The following is a 24621-nucleotide window of genomic DNA, read 5'->3' as shown; positions in this document are numbered from 1 at the left end:
TGCCAGGAGGTCAAGACCAGCCTGGCTAACATGGCGAAACCCCATCTCTACTAAAAATACAGAAATTAGCTGGGTGTGGTGGCACACGCCTGTAATCCCAGCTAATTGGGAGGCTGAGGCACGAGAATCGCTTGAGCCTGGGAGGCAGAGTTTGCAGTGAGTTGAGATCATGCCACTGTACTCCAGCCTGGGCAACAGAGGCAGACTGTGTCTCAAAAATAAATAATAAAAAGATCTATTAGATCTATTTGGTCCAATATTGAGTTTAGGTCCTGAATATCTTTGCTATTTTTCTGCCTTGATGATCTGTCTAATACTGTCAGTGGAGTGTTGAAGTCTCCCACAATTTTTGTGTGTGATTCTAAGTCTCTTTGTAGGTTTCTAAGAACTTGCATTATGAACTGGGTGCTCCTCTGTTGAGTGTGTATATATTTAGGATAGTTAGGTCTTCATGTTGAATTGAACCCTTTACCATTATGTAATGCCCTTCTCTATTCTCAGGAGATGAGCATGGTGCAGAAGTTCAGGGATCCAGGAAATAATGAAGTATAACAGATAAACAACTTTTAGCATGTCTGTATTTATTCAGTGCCTGACTGAGAATCTAGCACATAGTAAGTACATATAATCATTCTTTCCGTGCCTCTTAGGTTCCATTCTCCCCATCTCTAAATTCAGTTTCCAAAGTAGGAAGATTTACTCCTATTTTTGTTCCTGCAGTACCCTCTAGGTAATGGCTGAAACTGTTTCAAAAATAAAATTATGTGACAAGAGCCCAGTACAGGCTCCTTAGGATGTGCCTGCTGTGGACAGCAGCTACACCAGCCCTATGAAAATATATAATACCCCGAAGAAATTCACCTCTCTGAAGGAGGTGGAATCAATCAAAATAGATATGAAAATGCCATTGGAGGTTGATGGCCAAGTGTGTGCACCACTGTGCTGACAAAGTAACAGCCAGAAAAGAAGATCAAATGAAGCAATGTAAACCTTAAGTAGAAAAGAGAAGCCTGAAGAGGACCTGCTAAGCTAAGGATGGCCATTTGATACTTAGAGAGCAAGGAGGATTTTTCTTCTGGAAGGCAAAGAAGAGAGGTTAAAGAGCTCAGTGACTGGGGTCTGGCCTACGGGTGAAATTGTGGGTACCTGAGTAGTTGCTTGTCTACTCAACCTAATCTAGACAACTTCTCAAATGCCTCGTGAATGTTCTCCCGTCTCATTCCAGGTATCTTCAGCATCTCAGAAAATTAATTTCCACTGCCCTTTTTTGTGTTCCCGAGATAATTACCCTTATTCAGGGTATTTTAAAAAATCATCTCTCCAATGTGTCAGCAATGTGCCTGTGAGAATGTTCACCTCAAAAATCACTTCTTCTCTCTGATTTCACAAAAGTCTAATTATCAGAGGACCTATCTCAGGAATAGGAGTATGTTAGATTACCTGGCAATGTTTCCCCTAACTGATTTAAGACTTTCTGAGGTCTGAGAATTATATTATTTCTTTGTGATTTTCCAGATCTCAGTACATCACAGCACAGTGCGATTCCTCAAAATATTTAACAGAACAACCAAATGACAAAATATTGGATGAGTGTGAAGTATCAGGGCAGGGCAGCCATAAAGAAGTCCCTTTGATACCTTGGATATTTACAGTAGTCAGGATCAGAGCCAATGTAGAACCTTCTTTGGAGGGGCTCCGGGCCCAGGGCTCCTTGGCACATTGAGAGGTAAAAAGGGTCCCCATGCCCAGAGTCTCCTCATTCTGCCATCCCAGACAGCATTTTCCATTCTACTGGCATAGCCCATATTTATGACTGTGGTTTGGTGGTGTGCTGGTAACCCAGCAAAAGTACACACACAAGGATCAGCCAATCAATTAAAACCCAGCATTGTAGTGTTTGCCAATTTTGGCAGTGTATGTACTCCCACTAAGGTCATTTTCAAGATATCAACGTGACATCACTGAATGTGAAGTTTGCAAGGAATATGCACAGATGAGCCAGTACAAGTGGCTCTAACCCACAATGCTTTAGTCTCTCCAACTCTGTCTACCCAGCTCCAGACAATAGTGCTAATATTTTCAGCCACCTACTTTAGGTCGCATAACATCTAGTCTAGATAGGGCCTTTCCTATCTAGACTGAAATTTTACTCACAGCAAAAAAAAAAAATCACTTACCTGTTTTAAAAGGAGTTCTCTTGGACTGGAATGGGATGACTGACAACAAGGCTGTCAGAATGATGGGTGACAGGGAAGTGAGATTTTATGTGTTGGCCCGAAAGCCTGAGGGGCAGCTATTATCCCAGGGAGCCCAAATATAGAACTCAATTCCATACAGGTTGGCCAAGTCATTACTGCTCTCCAAGCCTGCTTAGTCCACCTTTTCCTCTAAACCTCCATCCCTTCTTAAGGATGCTCATGTACTTATTCCTAACACAAGAGTATCAGCATCGCCACACCAATTATTCCTGTTTCCATTTTATGGGTACTGGGGAACATTAATCCCATTTTCTTTTTAACATTTTACATATTTAATTTTTTTTGTAGAGACAGGGTCTCCCTATGTTGCCCACGCTGGTCTCGATTTCCTGGCCTCAAGTGATCCTCTCATCTTGGCTTTCGAAAATGCTGGGATTACAGGCATGAGCCACCATGCCCAGCCTGAAAATAATATTAATTATTTAAAAAACACATTTTATCAAAAGTGTTCCTTTGGAACTTGAATTAAATTTATAACATTTTCAAAAAATATTCAAACTTTGGTATTTGTAATAATAATATTTTAAATATTTACATGAGAATACCCAAATATCACTTAAAAATCGATTTTACCTACTTCTGTAAGTCAAGATCAACTGGCTGGTGCTTGTTGTGCATATTGCACAACTTCAGGGGACACCATTTTCTCATAATAATTTTAGATTTGTGTAGTTATTTTGACAAACTTGTAGAAGATATCAGAAAAGCGTCTTGAGGAAGGATGCTGTTTTCTATCCCATACTAGGTTTCAACCTGGACTAGCTGACAGGCCTGAGATAGAGGTATGGGATGAGCAAGCCAAGCCCCAAGGGATGGTTCAAGGTTGAACCCCACAGCTTTAGGAGCCCAGCCTGGAAGCACACACTTCCAAGATTACAACTATCACAACTTGGCAGGTGTTGCCCAAATCTCTGCCCCTAAAACTGACCTCTTGCCAGTCTGCTCTATAAGTCCACCCAGAGATTCTGTACTAAAGCTCAAGGCACCTACTCTACTCCTCTTCCAACAAAACAAGCTCCACCTGCTCACTTTCCATTTCTGCTGAAGGCCTCATAATTCCTTCATTGCTCAACTCTGAAATCCTGAAATCAGTTTTTGAGTCCTTCATCCTTCTTTCACTTTGGTATTCATTCAGAGACCATGCCCTCTTCCTTTGACAGCCTCTTGCATCTATCCCCTCGTTCCCAGACCTCCTGCCACCACCCAATTCAAATACTCATCTCCTCTCCTCTGAACCACATAATACCTTCCTAGCTGGTCTTCAGAGCACCAATCTTCCTGCTTCAATACATTGTGGATAGAGCTGACTAATTGTCCTAAAACACTGCTCTAAACACATCACCTTCTGCCCCTAAACTTCACTAACATCTTCCTGCTTAGTGAATCAAAACCAAACCGCCCCCAAATGGCACAACACCACGATTCCTCCTACTCATGTAGGCAACACTCAGCAATACCAAAATCCCTTATTTTTCACAGTTAACCGGACAGTGACCTACGGAAACAATATCTCTAAGTCTCAGTTTCCTCACTTGTTAAATGGGGATATTAGCAGTACCTACTTTTAGAGCCATTGTGAAGATTAAATACAGTAATATATGGAAAGTAAAAAAAAAAAAAAAGAAAAACATCCTGTATCCTCTTTTTCTTTGGCCACCAAATCATCTACATTTAATTTTCAGTTATCTTATTCACTAAAGCTCTTCCTGCTGATAAACTTATCCCTTTCTTTATGTATCCTTTTCGTATCTTTTTGTTCTTTTCATTTAATTAGTCCGAGTAAGTGTATATATACATATTTGTAAAGGAGAAACAGTTTTACGTTTAAGAAATATCTTTTTGTTTGTCACAGGGTATTTCTCAGTTCCAGGGACATGTTTAGTGGTAATAATAGTTACTAGGTGCTAATGATTTGGCTTGTGGGGCCTCTGGCCATCTCTGGTCTTGTTGAACTGTGAGAGAGGCTAGAAAACTGCTTTCTGTCAAGACTTTTTAGAGTCCTTCTGTTGGATTTTTAATTTGATTCACCAAGTGAGTTTAGTTGAGGGCTAAATAGAAGGATGGTCTTTCTTGGAAAGGAATAGTTTTTCTAAACATTCTGCTAGTACTGTATGCCCCATTGACATGACTGTTAAAGTGCCCCACATCTGCTTAGCATCCTCCAAGATCCTTTGGGTGTGTTCCATAAGATCCTTTGACTCTTGTAAATAATTAATTAGCACTCCCAAGAGTGCCCTGTGGGACCCTCAGGTTTTTGCTATTCCAAAACTGCATTGTTTTCAACTGACCAACTTGCCCGCTGGGCCATGTCTCTTTCTCTGATCCCATTCAGATGTTAAGCTCCACTAAAATTTAGATTTTTTTTTTTTTTTTTTGGAGACAGGGTCTCGCTCTGTCATCCAGGCTAGAGTGCAGTGGTGCGATCTCGGCTCTTGGCTCACTGCAACCTCCACCACTGTCCCCCCTACCCCTCCTGCTTTCAAGAGATCCTCCCACCTCAGCCTCCAGAGTAGCTGGGACCGCAGGCGTGTACCACCATGCCCAGCCAAGTATTTTTGTATTTTTAGTAGAGATGGGGCTCACCATGTTGCCCAGGCTGGTCTTGAACTCCTGAGTGCAAGCAGTCCGCCCGCTTTGGCCTCCCAAAGTGCTGGGATAACACACAAGAGTCACTGCACCCAGCCATACAATTTAGATATTTTATGCTTTGTTTTAGTGTTATAATAAATAAAATTGTTTGTAATTGTATTTTAAATTATTTGCTGGTTTTATATAAAGTATAATTTATTTTTGTATTTAAAACTTGTGTCCCTGACCTTGCTAAATCCATTTATTAATCCCAAGTGTTGTGTAGATTCTTAGGATTTTTTTTTGTTTTATATACACAGCCATGTCATCTGTTAATAAATACAGGTTTACATCTTCCTTTCTGACCTGAATACCTTTTATTTAGGTGTTATTATTTGTTTTTTGCTTTTTTTGCAATTTACTTGTGCATACACTGACTGAAGGACATCTTGATTGCTTCCAGTTTGGGCAATTATGAATAAAGCTGCTATAAATATCTGTGTGCAGGTTTTTGTGTGGACATACATTTTTAACTCATTTGGGTAAATACCCAGGAGCGTGCTTGCTGGATTGTGTGGTAAGAGTATGCTTAGTCTTGTAAGAAACTGCCAAGCTGCCTTCTTAAGTGGCTGTACCATTTTGCATTCCTATCAGCAGTGAATGAGAGCTCCTGTTGTCCCACATCCTCCCCAGCATTTACTGTTGTCAGTGTTTTGGATTTTCACCATTCTAATAGATATGTAGTGGTATCTCATGTTGTGTAAATTTGTAATTCTCCAATGACATATGATGTTGAGCACCTTTTCATATGCTCCTTTGCCGTCTGTATATCTTCTTTGATGAGATGTCTGTCCAGATCTATTGTCTTTTCTATTTTTTTGGGACAGTCTCTGTCGCCCTGGCTGGAGTGCAGTGCCCACAGAGAGAACTGCCACAGGGGCAGAGTCACCCAGAGAGGGTAATGCCTAGTGGAGTCATAGTAGTGGAGCCACCTCACAGTTCCACTCGGGTAATGCCCAAAAGAACTGTAGGGCTGGGCTGCCCCCAACGCTCCAGACCTGTGGAATCACCAAGGTGCAATTCTAGCTCGAGAGAGCCACAGGCACTGAACTCCAACCTGCGAGAGCCACAACATGGGCCGCATCCGGCAAAGACATGGAGGTCGGGTGCCCTGAAGCCTTGGGACCCAACCGCCACCCCAGTGTGTCATGGAGTCAAAAATTATTCTCAAGCTTAAAGTTTTAATATTATTTACCTTGTTTGGATTTGGGTTTAGTTGGGACCCATTACCCCTCTTTTTTTCTTGACTATTTCTCCCTTTTGGAATGAGTGTCTATTCTATGCTTGTCTCACTATTGTATTTTGGAAACACATAACACATTGGATTTCACAAGCTCATAGCTAGAGAGAAATTTGCCTCAGGAAAAATTGTACCTTGGGTCTCACTAATGTCTGATTTAGATGGGACTCTAGACCTGAGAATTTTGGATTGGTACTGGAACGAGTTATAACTTTTTGGGGCTATTAAGATGGAATGAATGTATTTTGTGTGTGAGAAGGAAATGAATTTGGTGGGTTAAGGATGGAAAGTTATGGTCTAAATATATTCCCCAAAATTCATATGTTAAAACTCAACCACCAATGTGACAATATTAAGAGGCAAGGCTTTTAGGATGTGATTAAGTCCTGAGGGCAGAGCCTTCCTAAATGGAATTAGTGAGCTTATCAAAGGGCTGGAGGGAACTAGCCTAGGCCCTTTTTGCTCTTCTGTTTCTTTTGTCTTGTGAAGACACAGTGTTCAAGGTGGCATCTTGGAAGAACAGACTAGGCCCTCACCAGATGCCAAACCTGCAAGTACCTTGATTTTGCACTTTCCAGGCTCAAAAACTGTGAGAAATAAGTTTCTATTATTTATAAATTGTCCAGTCTCAGGCATTTTTTTATAGCAGTAGAAATAGTCTAAGAGAGTAACAGTAGAGGCTACTAAACATGTAGTTTATTCCAGATCATCATAAAAACAACAAAGCCTAAACCATCTCAACTTCTGACTAGATTGATCTATTAATACCCGTGCTAAAGGCCTAGCAAAAGACAAGATCTTCTTTTTTTCCAGTATCTATCATCTACATTTGACTCTTAACAAAAGTTATGAGAAATACACACACACACACACACACACACACATGAAAAAACACATGGTCAAGAGGCAAAATAACAAACTGAAAAAGAGAAATTGAACTGATTCTAGAACCATGAAGTAGAAAATTTAAAATGCGATTAAAATTCCAAATACACCACATGTTCTCACTCATAAGTGGGAGTTGAACAATGAGAACACATGGACACATGGAGGGGAATATCACACACTGCGGCCTGTTGGGGGTTGGGGATCAAGGGGAGGGAGAGCATTAGGACAAATACCTACTGCATGTGGGGCTTAAAACCTAGGTAATGGGTTGATAGGTGCCTCAAAACACCACGGCACATGTATACCTATGTAACAAACCTACACATTCTGCACATGTATCACAGAACTTAAAGTAAAAAAAAAAAAAAAAAAAAAAAAAAAAAATTCCAAATATACTAGAGGAAAAGGTAAAAATATGCATAATTAGATGTGCACTTTCAAGAAAAAGAACAAAACTATAGGAAATAATAAAATGGACGTTCTAAAAATAAGAAACTATATAACAGAAAGGAAGAATGCTTTTGATGTGCTAATAAGTATACCTGACACAGCCAATAAAGGATCAATGAACCTGAGGACAGATCAATAGAAATTACTCTAACTAAAATGCAAAGAGAATAAAAATAATGCAAAAGAAGACCTATGAAAACCAAACCAAACCAACAAAAATTAATAAACAAATAAAAAACCACTCTAGAACAGAGTGTCCAAAAGTTATGGGACAATATAAAACAAATAGTCTAACATATGTGTAACTGGAATTCCCGAAGAGGGGCAGGGAGAGAGAGAAACTGGAAGAAATATGTGAAGCACACCCATGCATTTGAGTGTAACTTTGGATCAGTCACTGACTGATGAATGTTATGCAGACACAAGAGTAACTCCTAGGAATCTCGGCTTACAAATTAAAATGATATTAATAGAAACAGAAAAGATACCTTAGCAGTTGCACACCAGAGAGAACACAGACTGCAGATTTAGTCAAGCGAAGTTACTAAGGAGACAAATAAGCAAATTTAAAAAAATGCAACCTTCTTGGAAAGAAATAATAATAGCTGCTAAAATACATAATCTAAAATGCCAGTTTTTAAAAAAAGTTATGAAACATACAAAAAAACCAAGAAAGTGTGACCTGAATATAAGAAAAATGCAGTCAATAGAAACTGTCCCTGAGCGGGTCTGGATGTTATAGATAGCTGTAATACAATATTTTAGTTATACAAGATGAATAAGTTCCGGAGACATAATATATAACAATGTGGGTACAGTTAACAAAACTTTATTGTATACTTCAAATTTTCTTAAAAGGTAGATATCTTAAAAAATTGATGAATTATAATTGTACATATTTATGAGGTACAGTATGATGTTTTGATAAATGTTAAAACTGTAATATCAAATCATGATATTTAGTATATCCCTCACTTCTTTGAAGTGAGAATATTCAGAATCCCCTCTTCTAGTTACGTTGATATATACACTATAACATTGTTTACTATAGACACTCTACTGTTGCTATAGAGCACCAGAACTTATTCTACCTCTGTAACTATAATTTTGTACCTGTTGACCAATCTCTTCCCCATTATCCCCTCCCACTTTTCCCCCTCAGCATCTGTTAACCATTATTATACTCTTTACTTCTGTGAGATCAGCTTTATATTCTACAAATGAGTGAGATCATGTGGTATTTGTCTTTCTATGCCTGGCTTATTTTAGTCAACATGTTGTCCTCCAGGTTCATCCATGTTACCACAAATGACAGAATTTCTGAAAAGCAAGAAGTTAATATCAATAATGTAAAAGAAACTCTAATAGCTTGGTAGCAAAAAAGCAAATAATCAGATTTTAAAATGGGCAAAGGACTGAAATAGACATTTCTTAAAAGAAATACAAATGGCCAGCAGGTATATGAAAAAATGCTCAATATCACTAATTGTCGGGGAAATGCAAATCAAACCCACAATGAGATATAACACAATAGACCAAAACCTCTGGGATACAGAATAAGCAGTGTTAAGAGGGAAGTTTAGAGCATTAAATGCCTACATCAAAAAAGAAAGATTACAAATTAATAACCTAGTGTTGTACCTCAAGGAACTACAAAAACAAGAACAAACCAAACCCAAAGGTAGCAGAAGATAGGAAATAACAAAAATCAGAGCAAAACTAAATGAAACAGAGACAAAAAAACAGAGACAAAAAAATTTACAAAGCTTTGCTTCTGAAAATGAAAACTTGTTCTTTGAAAACATAAACAAAACTGATATATGGCTAGCTAGACTAACCAAGAAAAGAAAAGGTCCAAATAAAAAAAAAATGAGGAAAGCAAAGGAAACGTCAAAACTGACACCACAGAAATTTAAAAGATCATCAGAGACTATCATGAACAGCTATTCACTCACAAACTAGAAAGCTTAGAAGAAATGGATAAATGCCTGGAAACCTACAACCTCCCAAGACTGAACAAGGAAAAGATAGAAATGCTGAACAGATCAATAGTGGGTAGTGAGATTGAATCAGTAATTTAAAAATTCCCAATCATAAAACCCTAGACCAGATGAATTCGTAGCTAAATTCTACCAAATGTACAATGAAGAACTGGTACTAAGCTCCCTGAAAGTGTTCCAAAAAAATCAAGGAGGAGGAAATTCTCCCTAACTTATTCTATGGAGCCCATATCGCCCTGATATGAACATTAGACAGGACATAACAACAATGAAAGAAAACTATAGACTAATATCCTTGATGAATGTAGACATAAAAATCCTCAAGAAAATACTAGAAAACAAATTTCAACAGCACATCAAAAGATAATACACCATGATCAAATGGGTTTTATTCCGGGTAAGTAAGGATGGCTTAACATATGCAAATTAATAAATGTGATTCATCCCATAAATAAAATTAAGGACAAAAACCATATGACAATCTCAATAGATGCAGAAAAAGCATTTGATAAAATCTAGTATCTGTTCATAATAAAAACCCTCAACAGTCTACATGTTGAAGGAACATACCTCAAAATAATAAAGGCTACATATGACAAATATACAGCCTATGTTACACTAAGTGGGGAAAGTTGAAAGCATTCCCTGTAAGAACTGGAGTAACACAAGAATGCCTACTTTTAATTCAAGATGGATTAGAGACTTAAATATTAGACCTAATACCATAAAAACCCTAGAGGAAAACCTAGGTAGTACCATTCAGGACATAGGCATGGGCAAAGACTTCATGTCTAAAACACCAAAAGCAATGGCAGCAAAAGCCAAAATTGACAAATGGGATCTCATTAAACTAAAGAGCTTCTGCACAGCAAAAGAAACTACCATCAGAGTGAACAGGCAACCTACAGAATGGGAGAAAATTTTTGCAATCTACTCATCTGACAAAGGGCTAATATCCAGAACCTACAGAGAACTCAAACAAATTTACAAGAAAAAAACAAACAACCCCATCAAAAAGTGGGCAAAGGATATGAACAGACATTTCTCAAAAGAAGACATTCATACAGCCAACAGACACATGAAAAAATGCTCATCAGCACTGGCCATCAGAGAAATGCAAATCAAAACCACAATGAGATACCATCTCACACCAGTTAGAATGGCAATCATTAAAAAGTCAGGAAACAACAGGTGCTGGAGAGGATGTGGAGAAATAGGAACACTTTTACACTGTTGGTGGGATTGTAAACTAGTTCAACCATTATGGAAAACAGTATGGCGATTCCTCAAGGATCTGGAACTAGAAGTACCATATGATCCAGCCATCCCATTACTGGGTACATACCCAAAGGATTATAAATCATACTGCTATAAAGACACATGCACACGTATGTTTATTGCGGCACTATTCACAATAGCAAAGACTTGGAATCAACCCAAATGTCCATCAGTGACAGACTGGATTAAGAAAATGTGGCACATATACACCATGGAATACTATGCAGCCATCAAAAAGGATGAGTTTGTGTCCTTTGTAGGGACATGGATGCAGCTGGAAACCATCATTCTTAGCAAACTATCACAAGAACAGAAAACCAAACACCGCATGTCCTCACTCATAGGTGGGAACTGAACAATGAGATCACTTGGACTCGGGAAGGGGAACATCACACACCGGGGCCTATCATGGGGAGGGGGGAGGGGGGAGGGATTGCATTGGGAGTTATACCTGATGTAAATGATGAGTTGATGGGTGCTGACGAGTTGATGGGTGCAGCACAGCAACAGGGCACAAGTATACATATGTAACAAACCTGCACGTTATGCACATGTACCCTAGAACTTAAAGTATAATAAAAAAAAAATTACTACTCTCATTCAATATAGTACCAGAAGTCCTAGCCAGAGCAATTTGGCAAGAGAAAGAATTAAAAGGCATCCAAACTGGAAAAGAAGTCATATTATTCCTGTTTACTGATCATATGATCTTATACCTAGAAAACACTACAGACTCCACCAAAAAACTCTTAGATTTGATAACTGAATTCAGTAAAGTTTCGGGACACAAAATCAACATACAAAAAAAAAATCAGTGGCATTTCTATACACCAATAACAATCAAGCTGAGAACCAAATCAAGACGGCAATCTCATTTACAATAACTACAAAAAAATTACCTAGGAATATATTTAACCAAGGAGGTGAAAGACCTCTACAAGAAAAACTACAAGGCACTGATGAAAGAATTTGTAGGTAACACAAACAAATGGAAAAACAGCCTATGCTCATGGGGACTGTAATTAATAACAATGTATTGTGTTCTTAAAAATTGCTAAGAGAGTAGATTTAACTATTCTCACCATAAATGATGTTAAGTTTGTGAGGTGATGCATAGGTTAATCAGTTTGATTTAGTCATTCCATAATATATAAATGTTTTAAAATATTGTGTACATAATTAGTAAATATAACTTTTTTGTCAGTTATATAAATAAATATAAATAAAACAAACAAATCATAAAACACATATTCCACCTAGTCACAACTTAGTTACAAATATGCACATTACAGTTTTTCAAGACTCTTATTATAGTGTACCACAAGTACACAAAGTACAGCAAACGTTTATTACTGCTTATGTTCATGACAATTTTATTTACACTGTCAATTACTTAGCAGTAAATATTAAACAATAATCTACTAGCCACCGCGGTTGGCCGAGAAATGGTTTTTAAAAAGAGTATACTTGGCCAAATTATACATGGCACATTCTTGTACTGAATACAATAGAGAGGCATTAAAAATGCCTGCAAATGTCTGTATTTTTGGTATAAGTCCAACATTAATTTGCTAAATGAAAAAGGTACATTTTGGAAGAGTAAGGTAATCCAACTACAAAAATATGTTACCTGCACACACATATACAGTATGCAATTGTGTTAGTCAAGATTCTCCAGAGAAACAGAATAGGACAAATGTATATATGAAGGGGAGTTATTAGGGAGAACTGACTCACACAATCACAAGGTGAAGCCCCATGATAGGCTGTCTGCAAACTGAGGAAGAAGGAAGCCAGTGGTGGCTCAGTCCAACTCCAAAAGCCTCAAAAGCAGGGGCGCCAACAGTGCAGCCTTCAGTCTGTGGCAAAGGCCCGAGAGTCCCTGGCAAACATTTGTGTAAGTCCAGGAGTCCAAGACCCGAAGAACCTGGAGTCTGATGTCCAAGGAAAGGAGGAACAGAGAGAAGCATCCAGCGTGGGAGAAAAATGAAAGCCAGAAGACTCAGCAAGCCAGCTTATCCCTCCTTCTTCCACCTGCTTTGTTCTAGCTGTGCTGATAGCTGATTGGATGGTGCCAATCCACATTGAGAGTGGGTCTTCCTCTCCCAATCCACTGACTCAAATGTCCTCTGGCAACACCCTCACAAACACACCCAGAAACAATACTTACCAGCTATCTAGGTGATCCTTCATTCCAATCAAGTTGACACCCAGTATTAACCATCACAATATATAGCAATCTATAAAATGATATTAGTGAATATCTCTATGGAAAAAGTGGGTGATTTTTATACAGATTTTATTTCTATGATATTATCTAAGATGGGATAGTTGAGGAATTTCAAGAATAGAGAGAACGTTGACTGTGTCAGATGCTGCTGATGTGTCATATAAGATGTAGACTGATCATTGGCCATTGAATTATCAGTGTGGAGATCCCTGTGACCCGCAATGTCAATGGCATAGGAACAAAGTCTGACTGGAGTGAGATCAAGAAAAATAGGGAGAAAGACATTGAATCCTGAATGTATATACGACTCTTTGAAACATGTCACTGTCATGAAGAGAGAGAGAGAGAGAGAGAGAGAGATAGAGAGAGAGATAGAGAGAGAATGAGAGAATGAGAATGAACTATCCATAGTACATCCCTTTCCAAATGCCTGTCTACGACTGTAGACTAACTAGTAGTGAATTATAAAGGTGAACTGGTTTATTCCTTAGACTCTGAATGAGAAAATACACTGAGACACAAAGAAATCGATCCCTTATTATGGATCAGAGACCTTGAAACCCATAAGCCAAAATTTCCCCAGTGGATTTGTTCCTGAAACATGGACTCATTGAGATATTTATCTAGTCTCAGCTGTCTCTTACTTAGTAGGGCTGCTAAAGTTCACCTCATGTATGGCTAGAAAAGTTCAGAAAACAGTAGTTTGGTTTTTATTCCTAAAGTCATTTCACTTTTGGAAATAAGACATGAGTTACCTGGTCCCAGATATGTTTGGTCTTGATTCCATAAATGATGGGATTCAGCATGGGAGGAACCAGGATGCAGACATTAGCCAGCAGGACGTGGATATGGGGTGAGATGTGGCGTCCAAACCGCTGAGTGAGGACTGAGAAGATCCCAGGCCCATAAAACAGAATGATGACACAGACGTGGGAGCCACAAGTATTGAGAGCCTTGTGGCGAGCATCTTGGGATGGAATGTGGAAGATAGCGCGGAGAATAAGCGTATATGAAATAAAAATTAGCATAACATCTAAAATCACTGTTGACATTAAGACAAAAAACCCATACCAGATGTTTATTCGAATGTCATCACAGGAAAATTTGGCCAAGACAACGTGTTCACAACTACTGTGTGGAAGCATGTTACTTCTGCAATAAGTCAGTCTTTTCAGAAGAAATATTATGGGGAATATTGTACCATAACTTCTTAGTAAGATAGTCACTCCGATTTTTCCAATAGAGGAGTTTGTAAGAATTGTGGTGTACCTCAGTGGGTAGCATATGGCAATGTAGCGGTCAAAGGCCATCACCAGCAAGATCCCTGACTCAGAGATGAAGGTGGAATGGATAAAGAAGAGCTGAGTGATGCAACGATCCAAGGAGATGTCCCCAGCACAGAACCAGAAGATGGACAAAGCCTGTGGTACTGTGCATGTGGAGAGGACAATGTCTGCTCTGGCCAGCATGCAGAGGAAGAGATACATGGGTTCATGGAGGCTGCGCTTTGTGAGGATAATGAAGATGAGCAGGCTGTTCCCAAGAAGGGCGGTGACATAGGAAAGGAAGAAGGGGATGGAAATCCACATGTGCTGGTCCTCTAGGCCGGGGATGCCCAGCAAGCGGAAGACTGTGTGGCTAACACCAGTGTGATTTAATATGTGCACCATACCTGAAGCAGATAACCTGGGACCTCACTTCTTGTTTATAGGAAGGGTTGAAATTTCATATCGTACTCAAAGATTTTTTTTTTTTGATGTCACCACAGGCTTATGACATCAGCCTGATTCTTTTCAATAGTTAGTGTCCTGGGAACTATATAGGATGAAAAGATAAATAACATATTATGTGTTTCTTCAATAAGGTAACAACTTATAGCCAAGATCGAAATTTACACTGTAAATTAAAATAATATGCTAAGTGAGCATAGGAGTAGCACAAAAAACTGCTATGGGAACACAAATGGAGATAGTAATTTGGTCTCTTTGGCTGCAGGATGTCATTGGGTGGAGGCGAACTAGGTGGGGAATCAGGTGTGGGGTAAAGTCATTTGGGAGTTTAAGGAAAGACTGTTGTCATACAAATATCTAATGTATTTAAACCAGTTTGTAGTTCTATGTAGTTGTGTGATCACATGCAATATACTATGCAATGGTAGGAAGATAAAAACAAAAGCACATTGGCTCTGATTATAAATTGAGGAGCTTTGGTGCTGTCTCATGAGGAAATGGTCAGCCACCATGCACCATGTGCTGATCATTTTTCTTTTTTTTGAGACAGTGTCTCCTTCTGTTTCCCAAGCTATGCAGGGGCATGATCATAGCTCACTGCAGGCTCCAACTCCTGGGCTCGAGTGATTTTTCTACCTCAGCCTCCTGAGTAGCTGGGGCTACTGTCATGAGCCACCATGCCCAGCTAATTCTTTTAATTATTTTTTTTTAAGATATAGGGTCTTTCCATATTGCCCAGGTTTTGAATTCCTGGCCTCAAACGATCCTTCCATCTCACTCTCCCAAAGCACTGTGATTATAGGCATGAGCCACTGCACCCAGTACCACCATGGGCTTTTAAATGGAAGAGCCTTAGGTGTATTTATCTAGAAGTGGTTGGAGAAAGGATTAGAAGAGAGAAGTAATCTAAAAGTAAAGTAGAGTGTTTTCTGTAATAGAAGAAAATAATGTATTGATATAAAATTTTTACAGTGAAATAGGATGGATAAAATAACTTTAAAGATTACCTATTTTATGTCAGGTACCAATTTTAAAACATTATTTATGGTACCTCATTTATTACTTGTAACAACCCAGGGAAGTAGATTTTATCATCTCCAAATTTTCAGAGAGCCACTTAACTTGGCATAGCTAGTGAGGAATAGAGCTTGGATTTGAAGTTGGAATTGTAGAATGCATCATTTTCTGATCTGTGAAATGGGGCAAGAGGCAAGCGACCATAATGAATTGAGGAAAACTGACAAGGCCTGCTGTTTGGGGGTAAGAGGTAGTGGGGGAGAGCCCCTGAGCAGGCTGCCATGCCCTCTATGTAAACAAAATGCCATAAGGGTTTGAAATTGTTTATAATTGAAATTTCAACAGTTGTTGATATTTTGATACCTTTGATATGTCTCTTTAGTCACCAGTAGTGAAAGCCTTCTGGTGAAGCCATAAAAAAATAGTGCACCCAGGAAAGCTGAAGGCTGAAAAATTGAGAAAAGACCCTCCTTTCCAAAGTACTGCAAAAAAGAGGGGCTCAGGTGCTGACAAAGAGGGGCAAGTGGACCCGTCCCAAATAACCCATGGGGAAAAATAAGTCAAGCTAACTCAGAATGAGATAACCTAGAGTAACCCAGGTGGTTAAGTAGCCAAAAGGCTCATTAAACCCATGGAGATGCAACTAACACTTTATATGAAAGAAATGCTTTTTCACTCTCAAGGCCAAACTCTAGGTTAGTGGTTTTCAGAGGGTGGTGATTTTGTTCCCCAAAGGATATTTATCAATGCCTGGAGACATTTTGGTTCTTATAATTGGGGAGTGATTGCTACCGGCATTTAATGGGTAGAGGCCAGGGATGCTGCTAAATAGTACAGCTCCCACAATCAAGGATCATCAGGCCCCAAATGTCTATCGTGCCACAGTTGAGAAATTTTACTCTGGGTCCTGCTTTCTTCCACACCCTCCTGGGCTTGGTGTTAAGCTCAACATTCCATTTCCCATTCTTAGGAGATGAACTTGGTATAGAACTCAGGTAATGAGAAATTTAGAGTTAATGAGAAGTTCAGGGGTCCAAGGGATGAAGCAGCGCAGATAAACATCTACTAGCTGATGTTTATTCAGTCAGTGCCTAACTCAGGACCTGGTGTATGGCAGGTAAGCATAATCATTAATTCCTTCCCTGACAGGTTCATTTCTGTTTTTTTTTTTTTCTTTCTCAACTTCTGTTTTTGAAGTAGGAAATGCATCCACCTCTATCTGTCCCTCTGAGTAATGGCTAAAACTGTCTTGACAATAAAGTCACATGGCAGGAGAGCCAGGAGAGGGTTGTGCTGGGACATAGGTTTTTGAATGGGGACCAGTTGCTCAAAAGTGTGGATAAATCCTGCTGTGGACATCAACTCCCACAAGGTCAGCCTATGGCCACACAAACACTGTGGGACTAGGTGCTCCTCTGAGGAAAGCTATCATTCTGGAGGAGGTGGAAGAAATTACACAGGTATGAAAATGACAGAGGGGGCTAGAGGTCAACTAGACATACCACATCCCTGAAAAGAAATACAGGAAAAGGAGATGCAGATAAAGAAAACATAATTTTTAAGTAAATAAAAAGAGCTGGAAGAGGACTAGCTCCCAGATGTTGATGGATGATGAGTGCTTTATGGATAACAAAGAGGAATTTTCTTTTGGGCAGCAGATAGGAGAAGCCAGGGAGCTCATAGTTCGGGGACTGCTTTATGGGAGAAACAGAAGTCCTAATGTTCTCAGACACCTACCTTAGGCCCCATAACCCTCTTGTCTGGTTAGGATACTCTCTATTTTCATTCTCTCCTACCCAAAATTTCACCCCGCATCAATGAATAACTTACCTGGTTTAAATGCAGTTTTCATAGCCTAGAAAAAAATGTGTCAAAGAGGACTCTGAGCATTGGAGGGAGCAGAGATTTTTATGCATTTGCCTGGAGACCCCAGGGGAAGAAAGCACTCCAGAGAACTCAGATTTAGAGCTGTATTTTCAACAACACCCCCGTATTGCATACACGAGTCGAATGATTCTAGTTCTCTCAGCCTGCCCATACTGCCTGCTCCGCAACTACATCCCTGGATTAGACGTGCACATGTATTATCTGCAATAAATAAAATGTTATTGTCACTTCATCAAATATTAGTTTCCATTTTAATGAGAATTAGTAAATATTAATCCTGTTTGAAATCAGCACAAATAAAACGTGTCCAATGTACAGGTTATTTTTAAACCACTTATTCGCACAAGGCTTGCTTTGTAATTTAGACAAATTTAAAATGAAAATTGTATTATATTTGTCATATCATTTTATATTCTGGAAACTGAAATAACGAATTTTGGTGGCTAATGTCAGAAAATTTTAATGTCTCGAATGAACTTGCATAAGTCAGGTTATGAAGGAGAAATAATATCCACATTCCTCTCCTTTGGCTATCAGCAAATGTACAATTAATGCTGTTATCACATTTCCCAATATATTTTTCTGGTAACATATATCTAAACTTTAAAATATTCTCTGTGTTTTGTCTTTATTAAATTAGCCCAAGTAAGTGATATGTATTACATGTATTTGTAAAGAAGAAATAGCTTTGTGTGTGTATGTGTGTATGATGAATTCATAGATTTTTATTTAAAATGCTGGGTTGAGCTTACCCAGAAAGACTTCATCCCTTCCTTACTTATAGACATTCTTGATAAAATATTATTTTTCATTAAATGTTTATTTTGCAAATATTAAAACAGAAAAGCTACAAAATTACTACCATGAATTTCAGTAAAACTCTGGTGTTGATTCAGTCACATTTGGCCACATTCTCTTCCTGTTATTATTCAATTTTTTTCTGTACCATTTGAGTAAAATATGAAAGATCAGGGGCCCTATTTTTTTAACTTCTAAAAAAATGTTCTTAGGCCTAGAGATGGAGAGCCTTTATTTTTAAATGCTTAGCATATAACTTCTAAGAACAAGGACAATCTTTTACATATAGCAGTGCAATTATCAAATTCAGGGTATTTAGTATTGATACGATCTATAATTCAATGTATAGTACATATTCAAAATTCTCTGATTGTACCTATATTCTTTTTCATAGCACCTATTTTCTTTTTTCAGTTCAGGACCACATATTGTAAGTTGCCATATATTACTCTCCTTTAATCTGAAACAGTTTTCAATCTGTACTATCTTTCATGATAATGGCGCTTTTAAAGAAGAACATAGGTCCATGCTTTGTATAATGTTCCTCAATTTGGATGTATTACTGATTGTTAGATTCTGGTTATACATTTTTGGCCAGAGGGACTACATAAGTGATACTGTGTCCTTTGTATCATATCAGCAGGTACCTGATAACAGTTCTTGTACCATTACTGATGATGTAATCATTGATCAATTAATTACAGCAGGTTCACCAGATTTCTCCGCTGTAAATATATGTCCCCCACCCTTGTCATCAGTGAAATAATCTAGGGGGAGTTACTTTGACTGTAGAATGTACGGTTCCCCAACAAACCTTCATCTAGAGGTTTTACCATTCACTGATTCTTGCATGAATCAAATTTATTTTGATGGTTGCAGAATAGTAGTTCTCTAACTTAGTCTTTCCCATTACATTTATTCGTTGGCATTCTACTGTAATTAAGAGGCTTCCTGTTTCCTTTTTGTTTGTTTAGTATTAGCAAGGAATCATGGATTCTTTCTTAATTCAGTAATTTATGTAATCTAGTGTTTTCATTATTTACTTTGATAGTCAAACTCTTCCAGGTTTGACTAGGAAAAGCCATATCAAACTTGCTCTTTTTTATTTTTTATTTATTTATTTTTTATTATACTTTAAGTTCTAGGGTACATGTGCACAACGTGCAGGTTTGTTACGTATGTATACCTGTGCCATGTTGGTGTGCTGCACCTGTTAACTCGTTATTTACATTAGATACTTCTCCAAATGCTATCCCTCCCTCATTTCCCCACCCAACGACAGGCCTCAGTGTGTGATGTTCCCCACCCTGTGTCCAAGTGTTCTCATTGTTCAATTCCCATCTATGAGTGAGAACATGTGGAAAACTTGCTCTTATAACTTTTGCCATCTTCCTATTACTTTGGGCACTTCCTTCCATTCTAGCACAAGACATTCCAAAATCATCTCACAATTTCAGCCTCAGCCTTTGAATAAATTGTCTCCAAGTTTCCCTAGTGGTCAATAGTATTTAGAAAACAAGTTTGAGTAGCAGGTGTTCTCATTGTCTTTTCTTTTTCTTTCTTTCTTTCTTTTCTTTTCTTTTTTTTTTTTTTTTAAAAATCTATTTATTATTATTTTTTGAGACAGAGTCTCACTCTGTCGCCCAGGCTGGAGTGCAGTGGTACAATCTCAACTCACTGCAAACTCCGCCTCCCAAGTTCAAGCGATTCCCCTGCCTCAGCCTCCTGAGTAGCTAGGATTACAGGTGAGCACCACCATGCCTGGCTAATTTTTGTGTTTTTACTAGAGACGGGGTTTTGCCATGTTGGCCAGGTTGGTCTTTGTTGTGGGAAGTTGGGGACCCCAAACAGAGGGACTGGCTGAAGCCAAGGTAGAAGAACATAAATTGTGAAGATTTCATGAACATTTATTAGTTCCCCAAATTAATACTTTTATAATTTCTTATGACTGTCTTTACTGCAATCTCTGAATATAAATTGTGAAGATTTCATGGACACTTATCACTTCCCCAATCAATACCCTTGTGATTTCCTATGCCTGTCTTTACTTTAATCTCTTAATCTCATCATCTTCGTAAGCTGAGGAGGATGTATATCACCTCAGGACCCTGTGATGATTGCGTTAACTGCACAAATTGTTTGTAGAGCATGTGTGGTTGAACAATACGAAATTTGGGCATCTTGAAAAAAGAACAGGATAACAGGAGTGCTCACGGAACAAGAGAGATAACCTTAAACTCTGATTGCCGGTGAGCCAGGCGGAACAGAGCCATATTTCTCTTCTTTCAAAAGCAAATGGGAGAAATATCGCTTAATTCTTTTTCTCAGCAAGGAACATCCCTGAGAAAGAGAAAGGCCCCTGAGGGTAGGCCTCTGAAATGGCCCCTTTGGGGGCCACTGTATTTTACGGTTGAAGGCGAAGGGATGAAATAAGCCCTGGTCTCCTGTAGCGCTCCCAGGCTTATTAGGATGGGGAAATTCCCACCTAATAAATTTTGGTCAGATAGGTTGTCTGTTCTCAAACCCTGTCTCCTGATAAGATGTTATCAATGACAATGCATGCAGAAACTTCATTAGCAATTTTAATTTTGCCCTGTCCTGTGGTCCTGTGATCTCGCCCTGCCTTCATTTGTTTTGTGATATTTTATTACCTTGTGAAGCATGTGATCTCTGTGACCCACACCCTATTCGTGTACTCCCTCCCCTTTTGAAAATCGCTAATAAAAACTTACTGGTTTTATGGCTCAGGGAACATCATGGAACCTGCCAACATGTGATGTCTCCCCCAGACACCCAGCTTTAAAATTTCTCTCTTTTGTACTCTTTCCCTTTATTTCTCAGACCAGCTGACACTTAGGGAAATAGAAAAGAACTCACGTTGAATATTGGGAGTGGGGTTTCCCCCGATAAGTCTTGAACTCCTGACCTCAAGTGATCTGTCCACCTCAGCCTCCCAAAGTGCTGGGATTACAGGTATGAGCCACTGTGCCTGGCTAAACTTTTATTTTAGGTTCAGTGGTACATATGCAGGTGTGTTATATAGGGTAAATTGTGTGATGCAGGAGTTAGTGCACAGATTATTTTGTCACCTAGGTAATAATCATAGTACCTGATAGGTAGTTTCTCACTCTCCTTCCACCCTTCACTTTCAAGAAGGCCCTGACATCTATTGTTCCCTTCTTTGTGTCCATATGTACTCAATATTTAGCTCCCACTTATAAGTGAGAACATGCAGCATTTGGTTTTCTGTTCCTGTGTTAGTTCACTTAGGATAATGGCTTCCAGCTCCATCCATATTGTTGGAAAGGACATCTTGTTCTTTCTTATTACTGTGTAGTATTCTATGGTATATATGTACCACATTTCCTTTATCCAATATATTATTGGTGGGCGTTTAGTTTGATTCCATGTCTTTGCTATGTGAATAGTGCTACAACGAACACATGTGTCTTTATGATAGAATGATTTATATTCCTTTGGGTATGTACCTAATAATAAGATTGCTGGATCAAATGGTAATTCTGTTTTAGGTTCTTTGAGAAATCGCCACGCTGTTTTCTACAATGACTGAACTAATTTACATTCCCACCAGCAGTGTATAAGTGTTCCCTTTTCACTGAAACCTTGCCAGCAACCATTATTTTTTGACTTTTTAATAGTAGTCATTCTGATTGGTGTAAGATGGTATCTCTTTGTGGTTTTGATTTGCATTTCTCTAATGATTGGTGATGTTTAGTGTTTTTCATATGCTTCTTGGCCACGTATATGACTTCTTTTGAAAAGCATCCTTGTCCTTTACTCACTTTTTAATGGGGCTGTTTGGTTTTTGCTTGTTAAGTTATTTAAGTTCCCTTATTTGTTCTAGATATTACACCTTTGTCAGATGCATAGCTGCCAAAATTTTCTCCCATTCTGTAGGTTGTCTTGTTACTCCATTGGTAGTTTCTTTCACTGTGCGGAAGCTCTTTAGTTTAAATAGGTCCCATTTATCAATTTTTGTTTTTGTTGCAATTCCTTTGGTGTCTTCATCATGAAATCTTTTCCAGGTCCTATGTCCAGAATGGTATTTCTTAGGTTATCATTCAGGACTTTTATAGCTTTTGGTTTTACATTTAAGTCTTTAATCCACCTTGAGTTGATTTTTGTATGTGGTATAAGGAAAGGATCCAGTTTCAAAATTCTGCATATGGTTAGCCAGCACCATTTATTGAATTGGAAATCCTTTCCCCATTACTTGTTTTTGTCAACTTTATCAAAGATCAGATGGTTGTAGCTGTACGGCATTATTTCTGGGTTCTCTGTTCTGTTTCATTGGTCTTTGTGTCTGTTTTTGTACCAGTATCACACTACTTTGGTTACTATAGCCTTGTAGTATAGTTTGAAGTTGGGTAATGTGATGCCTCCAGTTTTGTTGTTTTGCTTAGGGTTGCCTACAAAGAGGAAATTACCACTGACCCCACAGATATAGAAACAACTATCTATGTACACAAGTTAGAAAACCTAAAGGAAATGAATAAATTTCTAGACACTTACAACATTAGCATTTTTTGTAGTGCTGGTTTGGTAGTGTCAAATTCTCCCATGATTTATTTGTCTGAAAAAGACTTTCTCCTTCATTTATGAAGCTTAGTTTTGCTGGATACAACATTCTTTGCTGACAATTACTTTGTTTAAGGAGGCTAAAGATAGAATCCCAATCCTTTCTGGCTTGTAAGTTTCTAACCTCTTATTAGCCAGGTTGTTGCAGACAGTGGTAATAGCTGAGATCATACAGTGACTTTTTCCTTCCTGGGCACAGTATTATTCTACTGAGAGGTGGTGTGATGTCCTGAGTTTTTTGGCCTCCAGCTGGAAGGTAGCACTTGCAAAAAGCACCAGCTGTGGCTTTAGTGGTGGGATTTGAGCTTGCCCTAAGTTGCCCAGGGGAAGTATTTTGGTTTCTCAGGGGATGAGTGGAGACATAAAACTCCCAAAAGTTTATGTCCTTTGTGTTAAGCTACCAAGGTTGGTGGAGAAATATCACCAGGTTGGGGTAGGGTTAGGTGGGTCTGAGCTCAGACACTCCTTGCGTGGGGCAGGCCACAGCCCATGTGAGAGGGGGTGGTTCTCAGGCCAGTGAGGTAATGTTCCAGAGGGGAGTATAACTGCATCTGCTGCACAGAAGAGTTTGCAAAGGGAATGGGTAGTAGCAAGCATCAGTAAGCCTCACCCAGCTCCCACAGTGTTGGTGAGGCTGGTCTTGCTCCCACAGTGCCACACTAACAGCACTGGGCTTAGATCCAGATAGTCTGTGTGCAGAACTTAGACCTTCCACAGGACATAAGCTTCCTTGCAGAGATAGCAACCATGGCTTTCAGGCCAAGTCCCTCCCTATCTGCCTACAAGGCCGGGTACCCAGCACCTGAGCTGTTGTCTGCAACTCACTTTCTGCTAGCCCTGGGGTTCTGTTCAGGGAAGTTCATCCCTGTAGGGAGACCCCCTGAAACTATTGCTATGGAATAAAAGATGAAATACTCCTGATTATTGTAAATACAAAATTGCATGCAGGATTGTGTAAAGACAATGCCAGGTTGGGCTGCCAGAATGAGCCAACAGCGCATGATGTGCTTCCCCCTGCAGAAAGCCTATGAATGGACGTGCAGTCAGGGAGGTTTCACATCACCAAGATTCCTATCCCAGAAAAGCAGATGTTCATAGCTCTGGGAATGGAATGTGACCCTTGTGGAGAGCCTATAAACGGACACATGGGGGATGCCTGTCCATATGGATGATAGGGCTATAAACACCCTCATCTTGCTACGGCTCTTCCAGGCCTCTTTAGGGTTAAGGCAAACTCCCTTCTGAGAATTTCTGGTCTAACCGGTTGTCTAGCTTCACATCCTGTTTCTATGGATTGTTTGTAACCAGCTTTTGCTGCAACTGTTACTGCTGATTAATATCTTGCTAATCATAGGTTATGGAAAGACTGTGTTTCTGTTTTTTTTTTTTTTTTTTTTTGAGACGGAGTCTCGCTCTGTTGCCCAGGCTGGAGTGCAGTGGCCGGATCTCAGCTCATTGCAAGCTCCGCCTCCCGGGTTTACGCCATTCTCCTGCCTCAGCCTCCCGAGTAGCTGGGACTACAGGCGCCCGCCACCTCGCCCGGCTAGTTTTTTGTATTTTTTTAGTAGAGACGGGGTTTCATCGTGTTAGCCAGCATGGTCTCGATCTCCTGACCTCG

General features: G+C 39.2%; 1 protein-coding gene and 1 long non-coding RNA gene across 2 annotated transcripts in view; one reads left to right on the top strand and one right to left on the bottom strand.

The window, feature by feature from the left end:
• LOC139357526 (uncharacterized) overlaps positions 1–24621 on the top strand; it is a 110027-nt gene that overhangs the window by 54895 nt on the left and 30511 nt on the right. The window lies entirely within an intron of this gene.
• Positions 13695–14642, bottom strand: LOC105468932 (olfactory receptor 52B4-like). The gene has a single exon (XM_011719423.2). The coding sequence runs from the start codon at positions 14640–14642 to the stop codon at positions 13695–13697; it is 948 nt and encodes a 315-aa protein (XP_011717725.2).

This window comes from Macaca nemestrina, chromosome 12 (genome assembly GCF_043159975.1).
Source record: "Macaca nemestrina isolate mMacNem1 chromosome 12, mMacNem.hap1, whole genome shotgun sequence".
NCBI lineage: Eukaryota > Metazoa > Chordata > Mammalia > Primates > Cercopithecidae > Macaca > Macaca nemestrina.
Note: the sequence above shows the minus strand (reverse complement) of the source record. Positions and strands in the feature narration are given on the sequence as shown.

Coding starts and splice junctions, on each gene's coding strand:
- LOC105468932 (XM_011719423.2), bottom strand. CDS start 14,642: ATGGTGCACATATTAAATCACACTGGTGTTAGCCACACAGTCTTCCGC.